This window comes from Fusarium subglutinans (genome assembly GCF_013396075.1).
Source record: "Fusarium subglutinans strain NRRL 66333 chromosome Unknown NRRL66333_c0000036, whole genome shotgun sequence".
NCBI classification, from domain to species: domain Eukaryota; kingdom Fungi; phylum Ascomycota; class Sordariomycetes; order Hypocreales; family Nectriaceae; genus Fusarium; species Fusarium subglutinans.
Genome location: NW_023502099.1, coordinates 75,372 through 92,081, shown reverse-complemented (window position 1 = coordinate 92,081; position 16,710 = coordinate 75,372). Strand labels below are relative to the sequence as shown.

General features: G+C 48.9%; 6 protein-coding genes across 6 annotated transcripts; 4 read left to right on the top strand and 2 right to left on the bottom strand.

The window, feature by feature from the left end:
* Nucleotides 1-826: 826 nt before the first annotated feature.
* On the top strand, nucleotides 827-2,492 carry FSUBG_4051 (FAD-dependent oxygenase; the record flags this gene model as incomplete). The annotated part of the gene is made up of 4 exons (XM_036681999.1): nucleotides 827-1,093; nucleotides 1,148-1,364; nucleotides 1,417-1,805; nucleotides 1,857-2,492. 4 exons carry the CDS (start codon nucleotides 827-829, stop codon nucleotides 2,490-2,492), a joined length of 1,509 nt encoding a protein of 502 aa, XP_036540358.1.
* Nucleotides 2,493-3,578: 1,086 nt separating this feature from the next.
* Nucleotides 3,579-4,719, top strand: FSUBG_4050 (piccolo; the record flags this gene model as incomplete). Its single annotated transcript, XM_036681998.1, has 2 exons — nucleotides 3,579-3,586; nucleotides 3,693-4,719. 2 exons carry the CDS (start codon nucleotides 3,579-3,581, stop codon nucleotides 4,717-4,719), a joined length of 1,035 nt encoding a protein of 344 aa, XP_036540357.1.
* A 728-nt stretch (nucleotides 4,720-5,447) lies between these two features.
* On the bottom strand, nucleotides 5,448-6,870 carry FSUBG_4049 (integral membrane protein PTH11; the record flags this gene model as incomplete). Its single annotated transcript, XM_036681996.1, has 5 exons — nucleotides 5,448-5,961; nucleotides 6,009-6,468; nucleotides 6,526-6,562; nucleotides 6,611-6,636; nucleotides 6,690-6,870. 5 exons carry the CDS (start codon nucleotides 6,868-6,870, stop codon nucleotides 5,448-5,450), a joined length of 1,218 nt encoding a protein of 405 aa, XP_036540356.1.
* A 2,272-nt stretch (nucleotides 6,871-9,142) lies between these two features.
* FSUBG_4048 (isoamyl alcohol oxidase) lies at nucleotides 9,143-11,293 on the top strand (the record flags this gene model as incomplete). Its single annotated transcript, XM_036681995.1, has 4 exons — nucleotides 9,143-9,230; nucleotides 9,308-9,689; nucleotides 9,747-10,149; nucleotides 10,202-11,293. The coding sequence occupies 4 exons, from the start codon at nucleotides 9,143-9,145 to the stop codon at nucleotides 11,291-11,293; spliced, it is 1,965 nt and encodes a 654-aa protein (XP_036540355.1).
* An 880-nt stretch (nucleotides 11,294-12,173) lies between these two features.
* On the bottom strand, nucleotides 12,174-13,854 carry FSUBG_4047 (uncharacterized protein; the record flags this gene model as incomplete). Its single annotated transcript, XM_036681994.1, has 4 exons — nucleotides 12,174-12,388; nucleotides 12,441-12,565; nucleotides 12,614-13,565; nucleotides 13,713-13,854. The coding sequence occupies 4 exons, from the start codon at nucleotides 13,852-13,854 to the stop codon at nucleotides 12,174-12,176; spliced, it is 1,434 nt and encodes a 477-aa protein (XP_036540354.1).
* A 1,310-nt stretch (nucleotides 13,855-15,164) lies between these two features.
* On the top strand, nucleotides 15,165-16,541 carry FSUBG_4046 (nitrosoguanidine resistance SNG1; the record flags this gene model as incomplete). The annotated part of the gene is made up of 1 exon (XM_036681993.1): nucleotides 15,165-16,541. The coding sequence occupies one exon, from the start codon at nucleotides 15,165-15,167 to the stop codon at nucleotides 16,539-16,541; it is 1,377 nt and encodes a 458-aa protein (XP_036540353.1).
* Between the last annotated feature and the right edge of the window lie 169 nt (nucleotides 16,542-16,710).

Here is a 16,710-nt window from a genome sequence, read left to right as displayed (position 1 = left end):
CCGTAATCCTGCAATCCATGGTAATTTGGTTGACATGTTCCCTTTTGGCTGATACATGCATATGAGATCTCAGTTAAATCTGATGTGGCGCTGTCGATACTGCTTCGACAATCTGGGGAGATGTTTGAGATACCTTACTCTGGTACAATCTCAGATCTGATTTCCACTTCTGACAACACCTCGCCTCGACGATCATTTCTTCTTCGTTCCTAGCATTCGGGCAATTCACAAGACAAAAGGTCCCAGTACCCACTGACTTTCGGGAGCCTCGGTAGGCCTCCGGCCTCCTACAAATCGATGCTGATGGCTCTAAGATTGCACTCAGATCATGTACAGGAACCCGATTGGACAATTGCATCTTTGGGATCAGCAGCCCAGGGAATAAACCCCCGAAATAAATACTGGGTTTCAGCTAAAAGTCAAGGATTTTCCGCGCCGGTACCCGTTCCGCGGGTACTAAAATGGATCCATGTCCGCGCTATGACTTCGAGATATTCGATCGGGTCGTACCAGAATCTCCGTTGTCCTGTGACAAGGTGGAGGAACTAATATGCAGACTACTGAACGAAGAAGGTGGCTATGGACATCAGCAAGGATATTGGGGATAATTTCCCTTTTTCTTGTCAGACCTCGGCTGCAGGAATGAGTTAGGGGAATTTGTCAGGGATTGGCTTTTCGGGGTAACGTTGGCCGATGGCACAGAGCAAGAAAAAGGCGAATCAGGCAGGTTAAATATGCACCAGGACCTCGTCGATCCTTTATCTGGAAGGGGTTCTTTGATCTAAGGGTCCAAATTGTGTTTTGTATTTGCACGTGGTTACTTACAATGCATTTCTCAAGTAAAGTCTTTGCTGCATTGACAGCTTGGAGCACCGCTGTCACATGTGCGACCACTCCTTTTGCTCGTAGCGATGCCATTGGGACATGCTCAGAAGACCTGAGCCAGCTTGGTAAGAAGTTATCCAAGTCGGCCAAGGTCTACTGTCCTGGATCTGCCGAGTTTGAGAAGGCCACCACTCGTTGGTCCGTTCTGGATGCCCCCAAGGTCAATATCGTTGTCGTGCCTGGTACAGAGAAGGATGTCGCCACGACCGTAAGTGTTTCGTATCTAATCGCTGGTAGAAAATGCTAATGACTACTTCTCAAGGTCAAATATGCCAACTCCAAGAGCCTTCCATTCCTCGCGTACAACACTGCTCATGGAGCCATCACCACTCTGGGCCGCATGGACCACGGTATTGAGATTTATCTCAGCCAGCTGAACAAGGTCGAAGTCGCTGCTGACGGCAAGACGGTTACTATTGGTGGCGGTACAAGGTCCAAAGAAGTCACCGACACACTTTGGGCTGCCAACAAGCAAACCGGTACGTTTTGCCGTTTTCCTCTTGTCAGTGATGACGTGCTAACCGCTATCAGTGACCGGAACATGTGAGTGCGTTAGCTATATGGGTCCAGGCCTTGGTGGTGGACATGGCTGGCTCCAAGGCCATCACGGTATCATCGCAGATCAGTGGGTCTCGCTCAACATTGTCTTGGCTGATGGATCGTTGAAGACCATCGATAAGAAGTCCGATCTTTGGTGGGCTCTTAAGGGTGCTGGTCACAACTTTGGTATTGTGACTTCCATCACTTCCAAGGTGTATGAGATCCAGCACCAAGACTGGGCAATCGAGACACTTGTCTTCAGTGGCGAACACGTTGAGAAGTTGTATCGTACTGCCAACAAGCATCTCCTTCGAAAGCAGCCCGAGGGCGTCATCAACTGGTCCTATTGGGTCCATGATCCTACTGCGGACCCCGAAAACGTAAGCTTCTGACGCCCATACATTGTTTTGATCTAAGGCTAATGTTTGCAGCCTGTCATCCTCTTCTGGCTCATCCAGGAAGGCGTGAAGAGCATCGATCCCAAGATCTCAAAGCCTTTCCACGATCTGAACCCCATTGCCATCTCTCCTGAGTCTGGAAGCTACCGTGACCTTGCCAGGTGGACACAAATCGATGTCGATGCTGTCCCATGCCAGAAGAATGGTCTTGTCAACCCTCGTTTCCCTCTCTACCTTCAAGAGTACAATGTCTCCGCCATGAAGAACGCATGGAACCTCTTTGCCAAAGAGACAGGACCTGATACCCCTTTCAACACTTCTATCTTCATGTTTGAGGGTTACTCCACCCAGGCCGTCCGTGGCACCAATGCTAAAAGTGCTGCTTTCGCCTTCCGTCAGGAGAACATCCTCACTGCTCCTTTGATTACATACAAACCTGGTGATGCTGAACTTGACAAGAAGGCTGCCTCTGTCGGTAATGAGCTGCGTCATATCCTTCACAGAGCTTCTGGCCAATATCACATGAGCGTCTATGTTAACTATGCTTTTGGCAATGAAGATCCAATCAGCTGGTATGGAAAGGAGAACTGGCGACAAGAGCGTTTGAAGAGTCTGAAGAACAAATATGACCCCAAAGGCAAGTTCAGCTTCTTCGGTCCTGTGGCATAAGGGACGACTTGTCGTAGTCAGGAGCTGAGGCATCGTCCCCATATCGCCGTCTATCTATAAACCATATTTAATCTTACATAGTATTCATTCATTCATGTTATTCGAATCAATACTGGTATTAATTCCATCAGAATCTGTGTACTTGTGCTTCTCTTACTGTGAATGGAGCCAGCGGCTTCGACATGCTTTTCTATCAGCCTGCGACTATAGAACTAAACAACCATAGCCTTTGCACAAAAGGCTCATTTTTGATTGGTAAGGTAAGCACCTCCTCGACTTACAAAGCGTAAAGCTTAAAATAACATCTTGCGCCAGGATCGATGACCAAAGTGCTTCAAACCCTGCCGCCAACTAAGAATTGGCCCCCAACCAGGGCACAGGACTGCGGTTTCGTGGCCATTTTGGGGGCGATGTCATGAAACTGATAAGATCGAGCGGCCGACAATCTGAATCCAGACCTCGATCAACCAAAGATTAACGGGAACAATCGGGGGTAGACATGGTTGCCTTAATGCATATAAGATTTGAAATAAGGCTGGCGCTTACAAAACTTTGAACTCGTACCAAAAGCCCGGACCTTCTGCTGCTAAAAACGGGAATAAGGCCTGATCTGGCTAAGCGATCATGATCCTTCAAGCCTTTGTACAGGGTTTAGTGGTCAGCAAAGATATTTATTGGTCCTCGCAGTAAGATATATGGATAATGTGTTACCATAAGCAAAAAAGCTGAAGGAAACCCTGCATCCTCATTTGGGGGCCGTTATGATGTCGAAAATAAACAGAGTGGTGTTGAAAGTCTCACTGCATTACTTCAGTGTGAGGGAAAGGCTTTTTTCTTGAGGCTTTGGAGTGCCAAGTTGTCAGCGTAGCATTTGTCTCAGGGTAGTGGTGGTGGAGGTTGAAAAGAGCACAAATTTTAAGAGCCTTATGAGGCCGTTGTCTCCTGTCAAGACCCTTATATAACTGCGCGCCATCAAAGATATGGACGCGTGTTTTCTGCCTTCTGCTAACATCAGCAGGCTATGTTCCAGTAGCTAGAGACTCCTCGTAATCTTTCCTGAGACCAAGAGACTGCCTCGTCGCCAAGATGTTCAGGTTAGTTCTTCCAGCCCTATCGCAATTGAGCCCCGCCCCTTCATCTTGGCAGCATCCCTCCTTCGGCAATCTCAAATTCAAGGGACTAACAACATGGCCTTAATAGTCAAGCCCCCAAAAAGCCCGTTGCTGGTAACAAAGGCCCAGCTGCTCCCGCACAACGTCCCCCGGCCGGGCGTCCTCCAGCTGGCCGTCCTGTCCAACAACCTGCCCATAGACCTGCTCAACCTGCCCAACGACCTCAGCCCGCTCAGCGACCATCACACCCTGCCCAGAGGCCTGCTCAACGGCCGGCCGGTTATCAACCGGTAACTGCTCCGAGGCCAGTTGCAGGTGCTCATGTTGTCGGAAGACAGCCTGCTCCCAATTATGGAATGCAGATGACCCAAATGAAGAAACCGCAACAAGCTGCGCGTCCTCCAGCCAAGAGGCCAACTCCCTCTCAAGGACATAAGTCTGGACCACCAAAAGGTCACGCTCCGCAAGGTGGAAGCCGGCCAGTCCAAAGGGCTGGACCTGCACCAGTTCAAGGCCACCATCCCGCCCATCCCCAACAGGCGCATCCCCAACAAAGCCACAAGAAGAGCTCGTCAAACATGAAGTATGCAGCCGGGGGTGCCGTCGCCGGTGTCGCTGGCGCAGGAGCAGCCATGTATTACCTGAACAACGACTCAAACGAGCCCACCTACGTGATCAACAACTACGACAACAGTCAGGGCCCAGAGAACATCACCTACACTCAGTACAACCAATATGAAGGTGACTACATAGACAATGGAGACTATCGGTATGATAGTGATGGTGATCGTCAATACTCTCCAAACAGTCCCGACGATGGTAATCGCTACTACGATGATAGTGATCACGACCAGTACGCCAATGACACAAACTATGGCAACCAATATGACAATGATCAGGTGGACACGTCGTATGATGCCACAAGGTACCAACAACCAAGTGACCAGAAAGAATGTTCTAATGGAAACAACAATGGTGGTGACAATGGCAGCGGTGACTGCTGTGGCTGCGACAATTGCTGCGACTGCGACAACTGCTGTGACTGCGATGGCTGTTGTGGGTGCTGCGGTGATGACGATGGCAAGGACGGTGGCGGTGGATGCGTTGTAATGTAACGTGTCTGGGGACAGAGTATCCCGGGTAACTGTACACTGTAATTGCGGATGAGCGATCATTTAATTTTGATGATATTGTTTAATGGCTCGTCGGGGTCTATGGTGAGATTAGGACGTGATCACGAACAGTTTGTAAACGAACAACGGCGTGCAGCACGACTTACTCAATTTCACTAGAAATGACAAAAAATAAGGCAAAATATTGACAGATGGTATAGTAAATAAAGTAAGTACCAATGGTAGCAATCGACAAAGAGAACAATGTTTTTATGGTGGGAAGAAGAGGCAAAAATGACAAAAGTATTGTCCGCTGTGAGGTTCGAACTCACGACCTTTGGATCACTCTGATCTAGGATCAGATCACAATCTAATATGAGACCAACGCTCTAACCAACTGAGCCAAGCAGACTATGCTAATTGGATACCAGTGAAGACTTCAATGGTGGTCATCAACGGAAAGCGTACTATTCTCCGCAAGTGCCAGACTGGTGCAACACCAACTGAAAATTATCTGTTGATCTAGTCTGGATATCTAAGTCGAGATTGATTATTGGGGCATTATTACTGTATAGCTATAATAATAATAGCAGTAAAATCGATTCGCCATTTATTGGAACATGCTAGAGCCACAAGACAAATGATTGAATGGCTGCGCGAAAGCGCCAGATAGTCATAAAGAAGGTAACTATTATACAACCAAAGTTTTCCCATGTCCGATACCCTTTGAATTAAATCCCATGCCTAACCTCGGATGCCTTGCTTTCAAACCGTATCTCACTGGAGGTCCTCGACTCTGACACAGTGGCCTTTGAAGCATTCTCATATGCAACCTGAACGTTCGTAGTCCGCATAATTCCATTATATGTCATGATTTCTTCCTCGGATCCGGTCGGCGAAACACTACGAATCTCAGTATGTTGAGTTCGCGAGACCCGAAGGTCTTTTAGACGAATATCATCGTGGTTATGTGACCGCATTCCACCTGTTCCACGGGAGTTGTTGGCATATCGGCCGCTGTATGGAGTTCCAGATGGTGCGTCTGAGCTTCCCCCAAAGAGAGCAGGGAACCATCGTCGGAAAAGCGGTCGGAGAGCGGGAACCGATGCACAGATGATAGCGAGGTTCGTTTCGACGGCGCCCCAGACAGGAAGGATGGAGTAGAAGGTGTCTTCGCCGGGACTCGGCCCCTGGACGAGTTGGTGATAGATGGAGATGACACGGATAATTCCGATGATACCGACTCTAGATAATATTAGTATCGATCTCGTGGGGCTCTAGGTGCTACTTACACGCTACCCAGCAAAAACACACTGAGGACAGCAATCTTGGTCGCCCATCGCATGGTCAAGCCAAGGAAGATCCAGAAAGGGAGCGCAACGACCAGGAAATCTGTCACGATTGTGATGCAAGATGCGATAACATGGAACCAGTTGTTGACACAATGAACACCAGGCTCCTTTCGCAGGGGGAAGTCCCAATTGGCCTCAATGGGCCAGCATTGGAAGAGAGCTGTGAAGAAGATGGCCACGGCATGCGCAGCATTAAAGATATTTAGTCCGTATATGGCGTATCGCACGTTGGTTTTATGACCACCCAAGCGAAGGAGGAATACAAGAATCGAGGCCTTGACGAGTGCCAAGACGGGATTGTAGAACATCTGCACGAGAAAGTTCCACCAGAAGCCAGCGGCAAGATTAAGGTCTTTTGGGACATCTCGCTCGTGGAATCCCCAGTAGTTGAGCTTCATAACTGTATAAGTGTCAGCAAAAGGACCTTTCTGATGTGACAAGATTCAAGTCCACGTACACATGTAAAGGGGTCCAATCATCATCAAAGCAAAGAACTGTCGATGTTAGTTCATCGCCAAGACATGAAGACGTGTCAAACTTACCAAAGCTGCCAGCACGAGCCAGTCATCTACCAAATATAAGCTTTCGGTATTGATTGCATTGACCATGAGAGAGACTCACCTAATCCAACCGTCCGTGAGGTCACGCGACTGTACATACGCATAGACACAATGATGATCGATAAAGTCGGGAAAATGAAAAGAACAGCGAGACCCTTTTGCTGCAAAGGAGTCGTAGGAAGACTCAAAGGATCAGGATAGGGCGGCGGCCCTGTTCGAGTGTAGAGATGCATTGAGGCCATCGTGAATGTCAAACCAACATAAAAGAGATGGTATGCCAAAAGGGTGATGATGCAGAGTTTGCACCATGGGACGTCAAGCGAGACTAGAAAGATTGACGCAAACTCGATGTGACCGCTGATCCGGGCAAAGACGGCCGTTGCGATCGATCGTCGCTCTGTGTGTACATGTAACAGGACGAACCAGGGGGGAACCGCTGACACGGTATTGGCACAAGATGAATACGATCGCTTGAGACGGGGCCCTTCAGATTTATGTATAATCGATATCCAGGGGAACCCAGCAACGCAGAATCTTGGGACGAAGAACGTGAAGACCAATAAAACAGAATGAGGAACAGAGTTCATGAGGATTGTCACCCAAGTGACCTAACATGGTCAGCATGGTCCGTGGTTTGGGAGCTGAACCACCATCTTGGTGCTTGAAGTAAGACGAGTTCCTGGTTCCTGGATTGCACAATACGGTGCTGTTCGTGTACGATTACGAAAGGGGAAAGTGATTGCCGGCATATCTCAGTGCGTCTGATTCTGGAAACAAGGCATTGTGTGTCAACTACCGGTGATCCAGCTACTTGTGTGTCACACGTCCCGTGTGCGGTTGGACTGAAGGACTGCTAAGGTTTTCTGTGCCGCAGAGACTCCCGGTACGATCTCCGGTGTTCCGCCAAGAACGCCTAAAAGCGCATGTTTCCCCCTCAGCTGTGTTTTCGATCATGCATGTTGGTTGTTGGAGAATCCAAAGTAGAAATGATGGAACACTGTGGCTTGCAACTAAACAGGCGTTGATGCCCAAGCCCAAGGCTTCCGGTGGTGGCTGAAACTAGGCTGTCAACAACTTGTTTTCAGGACGAGGCATGACGCCTTCGGTAGATCCTGTTGGAAGCGTGCCATACAGCTCAATTTGCTACAACATACGAACTACTCGTTCTGATGTCTTCAAGCATTATAAATTGAGAGGGTGAACTAATATCGCTAACCCAGAACAACGGTTGGGTGATTTGTGATTAGGTTCAGGCTAGATCTCTTAGCATTTCCATCAAAGGTGAAGATCAGCATTCGCGCGATTTTCTTCAACAATCTCGAAGGACCAACGTGCATATGCATGAATCAAGGTAGCATGCATCTCCAAGGGATGGAATATGGATGATGGCTGGACCCTGAGCATGTTTTAACCGAACACCGCTAGGGGCCAGGGGAGTAAGAGACTCGGAACTATAATTCTAACTGACAGAAAAGCTTAGCATGACTTACAGTTTTTACCAGTTATTTCTTGCACATTGAAAGATGGCATTGGACTTTTTCTGCTTCCTAGGGTTTGCTGCGTCTCTAGCTCCATCACAAAGACACTACCGAGATGCTCACATCTACCCCGGATCCCCGACCCTTGCCAGGATTCCCAACCAGTCGAAAGGCCCGGAGGGCTGAACGATGATCCTTCGCTTGTCTCAGCTAAATGATAATCCGTTGATCTTTTCTCCATAGAGATTGCCATCATCTTTTAGCACGATGTTTTACGAAGCCGATCCCACTCTGACAAAGATTCTCAACCAACAGCCGCTCAACTTTGAGTTCTCGCTTCACTTAATCGCTAGGATCATGAACTTTGTCGGTCTTGAATGCCCAGCCTGCATAATTTGTCCGTCCGCGGGGTCCCGCTCCAATCATATTTAGAGTATGCCATGGACTTATTCTAGTCTGACGGGAAGCGGCTTCGACCCGAAGGCTCTCCAGTAGAGGGTTATGCATAATGTAACAGTAATCCTACGCCAAGCTTAGAAATCGACCATCATTTCCACATATAGAGGGACCCTTGACCCTTGGAGCGACGAAAAGCCGCACCCCCGCGGCGGCTGAAATGGCACCATTGGGGATGAAAGCGCCCGCACAATCGGCACAGATTTTGACAGGAAATCGTGGTTTAGAATTTAGATGCCTCCGAAATGTATGATGTTCTCTCCTCTCTCAACGGCAATGCCTCGCGGCTCCTACTCCACCGTCGCCACCGCACTCCATCGTCAAGCATGGATATCTTTAGGCCCATGAACCTGAGCATCAAGGTGATTACTACCTAATACGTGCTAAACACCGCCAACTTGCGTACGTACGTCTGTAGGATTGCAGTAGTAGCATAAGAACTAGTGCTCGATATATAGACGGCACAGAAAGCCATGTGGCATAAGCCGATCGCTCCCCTCTCCCTCTCTTTCCTCCCCCAACCCTCTCGAGTCCTTGGCGTTCTGTCCCGTCCCTGCAGTCAGCCTCAAAACTCTACAAGATGCAAGGCTCTCACATTTCGTGGCTGCTTGCCGCGCTTGTTCCATTCACCCTTGCTCAGACGATCGAAGTCGATGGCAAGACGGTCCGTACGTAACACCATCGCCTGCAGGATGCGTTTTTCTTTTGCTCTCATGAACCATTACTAATCTGAAACATGGGGTAGCGGCCAGCGAGAAGAATGTTGCCCCTGCGATGTCTGAGCCACCGGCTGCATCGTCGAGGTATTCCTTTGTCGATGATACCCCTCGGCTGACCGATGCCGTGCTCACCAACCTCACGGACCTCAACCTCAGTGACGTCGATCTCTTCTACTTTGCTGATACCAAAGGTTCCAAGAAGAGATCTGCTACTGCCGACTCCAAGTGCAAGGTCTTCCCTGGTGACAAGCTTTACCCCAACAAACTCATCTGGAAGGTCCTCGACCTTCTCAGTGGAGGTGCCCTTATCAGTACTGTTCCCCTTGGCTCTGTCTGCTACAAAGGAGAGCATTACAACAAGGAGAAGTGTGATTATCTTCTTTCAGCGTGGCACAATTCAACCACTCAGTGAGTTTCATCCTCGACTGCACCGTCTCATACATGCATCAGACTAACCTCGTGAAGCATCGATGATCCCACTTCGGTCATGTCACCCCTCTTTGAGGGTGCCACCTGCGAGCCCGAGAACGCCGCTTCAGGCTCCAAGTGCACCATTGGTGGCTTCCCTCTTTACTCAATCAAGGCCACCTGTGTTGCCCATATCCAACTTGCCGTCAACTTCGCTCGCAATCTCAACCTCCGTCTTGTCGTTCACAACACTGGCCATGACTTTCTTGGCAAGAGCACCGGTGCTGGTGCCTTGAGCATCTGGACACATCACCTCAAGGACATTAAGTTCACCAAGAACTACCGTGGTGCTAGCAGCTACACTGGCCCTGCCTTCAAGATTGGTGCTGGTATCCAAGTCAAGGACCTGTACCTGGCTGCCGACCAGGAGGGTTACACTGCGGTTGGTGGAGAGTGCCGTGTAAGTCTTCCTCTTCATCGGTCATCACTCACAGATACTAATGGGTTCATAGGACGTTGGTGTCGCTGGCGGTTATCTTCCCGGTGGTGGCCACTCCCCCATCAGCCCTATCGCCGGTCTTGCTGCCGACCAGCTCCTCAGCGTTGACATCGTCACACCTGATGGTCGCTTCGTCACTGCTGATGAGAAGCAGAACACTGATCTCTTCTGGGCTGTTCGTGGTGGTGGTGCTGCTACCTGGGGCGTCGTCGTCTCCATGACTGTCCGAGTCTATCCCAAGATGAAGTTCTCTGGCATGACCTGGAGTGTCAATACCAAGGACGCTGGCATCTCTCAGGAGGCTCTCTTCAAAGCTCTTGACGTTTACTGGCGCCGCTTCCCCGAGTATTCCGACAAGCACAGCTACGGCTACAGCTTCATGTTCCCCGCTGGCAACGGTAGTTTCCTCTGGACCATGAACCCTTGGATGATTCCCAACATCTCTGTTGGCGAGTTCAAGAAGATCGTTCAGCCCCTCCTTGATGAGTGGAAGGAACTCGGCGTTGACCCCAAGCCCACATTCTTTGAGCACGACCGCTTTTACCCTGCTTGGAAGACACATTTCCCTGCTGAAAATGTCGGTAACTACAACGGTCGCTCCGGCTCTCGTCTCATCCCCCGCAAGAACTGGAACGACGCCAAGCTACTCAACAACACCATCGACGTTCTTAAGGGTATCCTCGCTGACGAAGGCATCCTCATCATTTACAACATCAATGCCAAGCAGCAGAACACTCCTCCAAACTCTGCCAACCCTGCCTGGCGCGACGCCAACATGTTCGTTATCACTGCTCTTAACTGGAACTACACCGATAGTGAGGAGGAGATTGCCAAGGTTAACAACGAACTCACCCATGGTGTTATGGAACGCCTCAAGGCTGTCACTCCCGGCGGTGGTGGCTATGGTAACGAGGGTGATGTTATGGACCCCGACTTCGGTCAGTCCTACTTCGGTTCCAACTATGCCAAGCTTTATCAGCTGAAGCAGAAGATTGACCCTTACGGTGTATTCTATGCTCCTACTGCTGTTGGAAGCGAGGACTGGTACATCACTGATCATCCAGCCTACGTGATCAAGCAGACCGGTCGTCTTTGCCGCAAGTAATTAGCCTAGCGTGGAGCTCCTTTTCATCGTAGATACTTACATTGCGCTCCTTGTTTGATTTAAAGCAATAATAATTTGAAGCCTGTCAGGCTGCTCCTTGCAGACTGATCAATGACATTCCTTATGACGCTGTTCCATGTGAACATCCGGGGTCTTCGCCCGTGCCAACTCAGGTTTTCGTTTGTTGTTATCTTTCGTCTGAGGTAGCTAGCGAGTGGGAAGCCGGCAATATCCATTCAAATAAGGCCAGATAGGTAAGGGCCTGGATGTCACTCTCCCTAATGGCCTGTCTCACACATGCGTCAGGGAGCAAACTCAAGACTTCAACGGAGGATGCTAATATGAATTTATTTAAGACTCCGCAGCCTAAAGCTTGACCTTATGGGTCGCAATCATCCCCATAATAGTTAAGGCTCCCCTAAACTTAGGCTGAATTACCTAGATATTCTTATCGCTCAGTATCAAGGTCTTGAGTTTCTTGCCTTCCCTAGACGTGTTGGCAGTCTTGGCTTCTACTTGCTTGTATCGGTGTATATAGTGTCTACTTCATCCCTGCACTTCCCAGGAATCCTGGTTGTGATCTTTGAACTTATGCCAGCTTGACTCGTCAAACCGGCTCTTGGTATTTCCAGGATTCCATAATGCTCCTCCTCCATCCTTTATCAAAATGTACCCTCTAGGATCCTCAATATTCATAGCAAGTTGCTTTAATTCAGGTCAGTAAACAGGGTCCAGAGTAATGGGACTTATTTACCATGATTCCTTTATCTTCTTTGTTAATCGTATCGACTATGCGCTGTTCAAGACTGCCGTAGTTATCAATGCTCCATTGATACTCAAAGGTATCCATTTCGGCCACGTAATCACGATTATAGCCAAATCAAAACCTTCGGATATTTGCAATGGTATACTCGCATTCGCCGAGATCCCTAGACACGGACTTTGGGAAGCGCCAGCAGCTCGAGTTGTCCACCATGGTGATAAAAAAGTAACCTCTGGTACCAAGGCTTATGTGTCGGGGACATCCAAACCTTTGGTGCTTTTCGAGCCATGCGACGAGTTTCGGATACTCGGTCGCCAACGAGTCGGACCAACCTGTTCCAGATATTAGTCGCTATCTATATCCAAAAACTAAGTTTTGACTTACATGTCCAACAGTTAAGGTCAGTTCCAGTATGATAGTGGTAGAGCCATGATCCGTTGGCGCCAAGCGCACAAATCTTGTGTTTATCATTGTCACCTATCAATGGTTTTAGGTCGTTTTGGCGGCACCTATGGCTGGTAAGGCACTTTATCAATAATGAGAAGACTTTCACTTACTCAAAGCTTTCCCCTTTGTTTCCAAAGAAGAAGTCCCTTCCTGACAGGAACAACGTGACACCCCAGAAAGGCTCTACATAATGAGACATTGAGCTTCGGGGTCCCGTTCTCGACACCCCCATTCTAGCATTCCCACTCTCGCTGAGCTGAAGGCGAAGAATCTGTAGTTCCTTGCTAGCTTCTTCGGTTCGTTGAAGCATCTCATGCTCTTGGACTTTGGGTTGCTCTTCCAGACTCTCGATCTTCTTTTCTTGTTGGCGCATCCGCTCTTGGCTTTTCTGGTACTTCCCTTCCAGTGCTATGAAGCGACGTCTTTGTTCCTTCATTTCTTGTAGACTGACCTTGAGATCCTCTCGCTCTTGATTGAGATACTCGAACTTCTTTTCCATCGTCTCACGGTATTGGCGTTGTTCTTCCGCTGACCGTTCGTCCTCATCTCTTCTGGCTTGCCTTTCCATTTCGAGCGCTTCTGACATCTCCTTCATAACCCTCTGCTCAGCTAGAAGGATGTCTGATTTAAGACCAATACCAGCTTCAGTCTCATTCAGACTTTTATGCTCACTGACCATTTCCTTTTGAATGGAAATAGTGATTCGGTTGTTTTTGGCCACAGTCCTGAGTAGGGACATGGCAGATGAGCGGGTATTATTATGACGATTGACTTGAGCGCCTTCCTCGACCAGGGCTCCCCAGAAACCACCCGTGGCGATCAGCTCTTGCTCTCGCTTTTCTCCTGTTGCTGCGTCCTCGCCTTCCCACATAGTAGTGACGAGAATGACGTTCTTGAGACTGTCCTTGCCACAGAGCTTCCGGAACATCATGAGGTTCTTTTGAGCAGATCCTCCCACACGACGATCTGTGATCCTATGGAGGTATAGAATTCCGCTCAGTTTGACATTGTCTTCATATGTCTTGGCAAGACTTAAAGCAATCTCTTTGAGAACTTCGGTGTCTGATCGATTGGTGTCATCAAACCCCGGAGTTCCAGAAGATATATGTCAGAGGTATCTGACCATTTGCATTTGTATGCAGTGACGTGTTGTGTACCTGCATCATGTTGGGACTGTGTCAACTAATGAATGGCATGGCCAATACGTACAAGCTTGCAGATCATGACCAACGGGAACGTCTTGTCCAGTGCACAGCGAGATAAAAGTGCTCTTTCCAGACCCGGTCATTCCCATCATAGCTATCAAAATGTCGCTAGGCCTTGGCCTAAAGCCTAGGAATACGTCACTCATGGTGTTGGGCTAGGTTGGCTTTGCTCGGGATTATGAAATTTGGTGTTGAAAGAAAGGACGTATGTACCGAGCAAAGCACCGTCAGTTGAGTTAATTGTATCTTTTATGGAGTTGGCTGTCTCTGGGAATTCCATTTCGCTGCTCGGCGTGCGTTGGGGTAAGAGAGGCGGGGACAAGTCAGGATTTAAATTGAATGATCATCCTCAGCGTATCAACTGCTGCGAGTTGGAGCATTATCACAGTTGCTGAACATGCTCAACCCCGCTGTGGCTTGCAGCATCAGTTCAACGTGACCTTTTGCATTATCGTAGTGATGTGATTCCCAACCTGGCCGTGGTATGGCGTATGCTATTGGCTGATATCACCATAATTTGACATGGTTGCTTGCTGGCAGGAGAACAACGTGGTAGCAATACATGTAGGGTGGCTGCCTAACGCCTTGGCATTGGTCGCTAGGTGTATGAAGGCAATAAAAGTCAGGATATTTTTTCTAAGTGACACTTCAGTAAGTTTAGATAAACTTAGGAAGACTTAGTGTACCTAGGCTTGTTGTTTTTCAGATGAGTTAATTTTGACATCCCAAGTTTAGGCCAGGATTGTTTTTGGTCCTTAAGGAGTGGCTAGACGAGGGCATGCTCGCCCAAAAAAAATAACGATCCTGCAGACAGCTGAAGACAGGGAGTTTCTGAGCATGATGAAATCTAGTTGTTCAATTCAGCCATACGTCATATGCTTGCTATCTGTTCACTGCTAAGCCTTGCTCAGCTGCCGGAAGCGAATGCGCGCACACGAGGCAAAGGCCCCGCTATGTCGCCAGCGAAGCAGCAAAACAGAGATCTCTAGTCAAGATTTAGTTACCGTCTATGCACATGAAGCCATTGGCCTCGCTATGGAAATTGCGTTTGGCGCGAAATGGTGGGACCGAATGCGAAAATCCTCCAACTTCCGCTGAGTCAGGAGTTTGGTCCAATCGCGTGGTGGGCTTTGTCACGGCTTTATCACCGGATCCGAGTCTGGGAGGCTTAATAAACGGAGATTCGGGAAGCCAGCTGAGTTTGGCGGCGGCGGCATGTAACACAACCCCGTTCGTTGACAGCTCAGGGGAATGGCATGATGTCCATATTTTAGACATATAAGTAAACAATATCTTCTGTGTCTATCTTGGACAAATACGAGTCTTGTTCAGTACTTCCATTCCATTATCCAAAACCTACTCGAGGCACAAACAACAGCATATATTCACCGTGACATTAATACCACCTCGATCATCTAACCGAATCTCTTCGCGATCTACACCATTATCCGTCAGGATGAAGACCTACATAATACCGGTCATCATGACGGCCTTGATGGTCCAGCTACTGTTCCTCGCAAATATGTCCTACCTCTTTGGTTCCCTCTTCAAGTCCTCGACACGAATGCATAACCTCAAGATCCTCGCCATCGATTTCGACGGCAGCGATATAGGAAAGGCCATTTCTGGAGCTTATCATACCATTCAGTCAGACAAGTTCCCCTCTGTCGAGTTCGGTTCGTCTTCCAAGTATGATACCCCCGAAAAGGTTCGCGACGCCGTCTGTAACCATGGCTACTGGGGTGCTATTTACACCCATCCTGGAGCCTCCGATCGTCTTTTAGCCACCATCGAGGGTGAAAACACTACTGCTTATGATCCACAAGACGCTGTCACTACGATTTACAACGGCGCATACTACCCTTCCATTTTCTCCTCCCTTCAGGGCAACATGCAGAGCCTCATTGGCGCTGCAGCAACCATGTACGGTCTCGCGACTCCCGATGCCCTCAAGGCCGTCAACATGACCAATCCTACCTCAGCGAGCACCTTCCTTCGACCCTTCCAGGCCAACGTCCGGAACATCATGCCGACAGAGCAGGGCACGCGAGTTCTTCTGAACACCGTCTCACTAGTGATGGGCATTCTCATGCATTTCTTTTTCCAAATGGGACTTAACGGCATTACAACTTCTACCAAGGTCCTCCAGTCCTACTCAAAGCGAGATGTTTATGTCTTCCGCTTCATCACCGGAAAGATTTATACTCTCATCGGTGCTTTAGGCATGGCTGGCTATTTCTGGGCCTTCCGGGAGAATTGGAGCGTTGATGCTGCTCAGTTCTTCGAGACTTGGATGTGCCTCTGGTTCTATATGGACATCAACTACCTTGTCATTGACACAGTGTTGGCGACCATAGTCCCTATGCAGTTCTTTGCTTTCTTCATGCTTACATGGATCATCCTAAATATCGGATCGACTGTCTTTCCTTTTGAGCTCACACCAGGGTTCTACCATTGGTCGTGGGCACTTCCAGCCCATAACGTTTGGCTTCTTCTCGTCGGTATCTGGTCTGGATGCCGTGCCAACGTTGGGGTTACTCTACCTATCTTGTTCTCTTGGTGGGTTGTCGGCCACGCTGGAAGCGCATGGTCAGTCCGCAAGAGGTGCTTGATGGCTGAAGCCGAGGCTGAGAGCCAGTCGCATGACGCTCCCAACGAGAAGTTTGAACGATTCAGCACCGAGCATACACGACAAGAAACATCCCATGGACTGAGGCCGGTACAGGACCTTGACCTGGAAGCCAACCTCTCTGCGCAGGGTCTGCGCAATGACGACGATAATCGGACAATTATAAATGCCGGCGATCCGACACAGGAGCGCGACATCAAATAGACCGGTGTGAATTGTTTTCTCCGCAGTTAGCTGGGTTCTTGAGGATATTTGCTTACCATGATGCTTAGCGAACTGGTATTTGGGTATTGGCGTTTGACTAGGGGGCCGAAATATTTGGGCTTTCCCCAACGGGTGTCACGGATGAGTCGGTAGAGACTCCCTCATACAT